This window comes from Condylura cristata, unplaced genomic scaffold (assembly GCF_000260355.1).
Source record: "Condylura cristata isolate star-nosed mole 26May11 unplaced genomic scaffold, ConCri1.0 scaffold00034, whole genome shotgun sequence".
Classification (NCBI taxonomy): domain Eukaryota; kingdom Metazoa; phylum Chordata; class Mammalia; order Eulipotyphla; family Talpidae; genus Condylura; species Condylura cristata.
Genome location: NW_004567135.1, coordinates 2,257,603 through 2,260,360, shown reverse-complemented (window position 1 = coordinate 2,260,360; position 2,758 = coordinate 2,257,603). Strand labels below are relative to the sequence as shown.

Here is a 2,758-nt window from a genome sequence, read left to right as displayed (position 1 = left end):
CCCCCATGCTTTCCAGGGAAGCCTGTCCCCCCCAACCTGCTGGTCGCCCCCCCAGTGTGATGAGCACTTCGCAGAGACCCCCACCGGGAGTCTCCCTGATCCCTCGCGAGCTGTCCCGGGCCTGTGCTCCGAGCTGAGGCGGCGCCCTCTGGCCGAGGAGTGGGGGGCAGCCGCCACCGCCTCCGAGACGCCCAGCGGAAAGGCTGGGGCGCAGGCCCCCTCCACGTTCTTGAACAATCAGGTTTCTGAATAAACAACTGGACCGTCCGTCGGTCAGCCTCTTCTAGGTGGCAGTGGGGTGGGGCTGTGGAGGTGAGGCCCAGGGTCCCTTGAGTGAGCTACGCCCCGCCCTGACCCAGGGGTGGCGGCCGGGCTGGGGAGACCGAGCCGCCCGCCCTGTGCTTTACGCCAGGGTGCGCACGGGCGCCCGTCCTGGGGCCCCCACACCCCTCCAGTAGGCCGAGTCCTTTGGCCCCCCACCGCCGCCCTGGCAGCGTCCCCAGAAAGTCCTCACCTTCGGCCAGCCCGGAGGGGCTGCCCAGTGCCCGAGGGGGGTGGGTGGGCTGTCTCCGGCCTCCCTCACTGCCAGTGAAACGCGGGCCCCATCGCCGGGGTGTGCAGCTGTTCTGCTCGAGACCCCACAAACCCACAAGAAAAGGGGTAGGAAGGATGAGGGCCTGGGCTGTGGCCGCAAGCGCGTGATGCCCAGGGTGTCTCACGGAAGCGCGAGTGGCGAGTGGGTGGACACCAAGCCTGGTCCGCTGGGCCGTGGCGAATCTGAAGCGAGGGAGGCTCGCTCCCGCTCCCGCAAGATGAGGCGTGGCCTCAGGCGCGCCTGGGGTCAGAATGCGGGGTGCAGACCCGCGCCCCTCCATCTGCTGGCGGGACTTTCCAAGTGCTGTTTCCTCAGGGGCCAGCTGGAGGTCAGCACACGGCCCAGGCGCGTGGCTGCGCCACGTGAAGGCGCCACGTGAACGTCAGTCGTGGCGCAGCGGCTGGCCTGCCGGGGGCCGGGGTCCCCGGACTCCCCGCCGCCCTGGGAAGCGAGAGTGGGGAATGGGGTGCCTTGGGAGGCATCGCGGGCTGGCCAGGGCCTGCAGTCGGACCTCTGAGAACGGGAAGGTGGGGAGAGGCTGCGGAGGGCGACTTACGGTTGACTGGGCGGCCTGGAGAGCCTCACCAGATTTAGTGACGTGGCTTCTGACTGCAAACTCCTCTGGCTTCTGGTAGAGCCCATGAGGAAGCTCAGCTGTGCCACAGCACACGGCAGCAGGGGCAGGTGGCCCCAGGGCGCGGGTGGTGGCCCCAGGGCGCGGTGGTGGCCCTGGGGTGGTGGCCCCAGGGCGCAGGTGGTGGCCCCAGAGCGCGGGTGGTGGCCCCAGCGGCAAGGTGCGGACCCAGGCAGGGACGCACGAGAGCAGCTGGGGCCGCGCGTGGGGTGGCGGGGCAGCACTGGCCGGGCCCAGGGAGCCCGTCCGGCCCGTCTGGCAGCTGGCCGGGCCGCAGGTCACCCAGCCGCTACCCCTTACGCCTCCAGGCTTGGCGACGCAGCCTGTGGCAGAAAGCAGTCCACGGACGCGGTGCTGAGGTTTCCCGTGGGGCTGTGACGTCTGACCCCCTTGTCACCGCCGCAAGTGTGTCTCCACTGGCTCTGGCTGCCTGTGGCCCTTTCAGCCTCTCCTCCCCAAACTCCTGAGGGAGGGGATGCCCTGGGGTCACCAAGGCGGAGCCGGGCGGCGCCCAGCTGACGGCCCCTCTGCTCTGCCTCCCAGACTGCACACCCGCACCTGGGGGGCACCTGCCCCGAGCCCACACCTGCCCGCCTGCCTAGCGACCTCGGGGCTGCAGGAGCAGTGGGCCCCGGGCCGGGCTGGGACCGTGGCTGGCTGCCGTGGTTGTGCGCCACGAGGCTCGTCGGCGCTGGAGGGCTGCCCACCCCCGCCCCCTGCAGCTGCAGCCACCCTAGGCCAGGGCAAAGCTTTGGCTCACGCAGGGCTGGCAGGACTGGCGCTGGACTGGGCCCTGGACGCTCTGAGCTACACGCTGCCCTCACGTGGCCTCAGTGGCCCTGGGGAGGACGTGGAGATGGACCCTCGGCTGCCCAGGGCTGTGGACACCCGGGGCCAGCAGACAGGGACCCACGTGGACAGGGACCCACGTGGGCTCTGCCTGTGGGCCAGGAGCTCCGCGCAGGCTGGCCTGGGCGGCCTCCACCGCCAGCACGGACCCCTCCCTCGCCAGGTCACCTGCCGCCTTCACGGAGCGGCAAGGGCCATTCCAAACTCAGACGCACTCCAGGGCTTCTGCCTTGACCAAAGCTCCCCACCGTCCGCCCTGTCTCCTGCGCCACAGCCCAGCTACTTCTGGGCGGCGAGGGCCCCCCTGGAGTCCAGCAGCTCTGCGCCCCGGGCTCCCATCACTCTGACCTGCCTGTCTCCTCCCGCTGGGGGAGCCTGCAACAACTGTGTGACATGGCGGGGCTGACTAGCGCCCCACGCCCACCTCCCAGGAGCAGGCACCCAGCGGCAGGCCACCTCGGGGCCCCCGGCCTCCACCGCGGCCGGCCACAGACGCCTCAAGAACAGACCAGCAGCAGCGCACCCCTAGACAAAATCACTTCCTCTTTAATTGCTGTTGAAGATTGACACCACCTGCCTCCAGGGGATGGCGGGCTCCCCCTGCCCCATCCCGCTCCCTTTCCCAAGTACCTGGTCCTTTGCAAAATATTTTAGCCAGAAAAAAAAAAAAAAAAAAAAAA

General features: G+C 69.4%; 2 protein-coding genes across 2 annotated transcripts in view; one reads left to right on the top strand and one right to left on the bottom strand.

Moving 5' to 3' along the window:
• OS9 (osteosarcoma amplified 9, endoplasmic reticulum lectin) overlaps positions 1 to 253 on the top strand; it is a 7,979-nt gene extending 7,726 nt beyond the window's left edge. The window contains exon 12 of the mRNA XM_004692415.2: positions 56 to 253. Within this exon, the coding sequence (XP_004692472.1) occupies positions 56 to 253 (198 nt within the window). The remainder of the gene's footprint in view (positions 1 to 55) is intronic.
• Positions 254 to 841: 588 nt separating this feature from the next.
• The window catches only part of AGAP2 (ArfGAP with GTPase domain, ankyrin repeat and PH domain 2), a 23,055-nt gene continuing 21,138 nt past the window's right edge, over positions 842 to 2,758 (bottom strand). The window contains exons 19-20 of the mRNA XM_004692414.1: positions 1,152 to 1,552; positions 842 to 1,036 (exon numbers count right to left, since the gene is read on the bottom strand). Of these exons, the coding sequence (XP_004692471.1) occupies positions 842 to 1,036; positions 1,152 to 1,552 (596 nt within the window). The remainder of the gene's footprint in view (positions 1,037 to 1,151; positions 1,553 to 2,758) is intronic.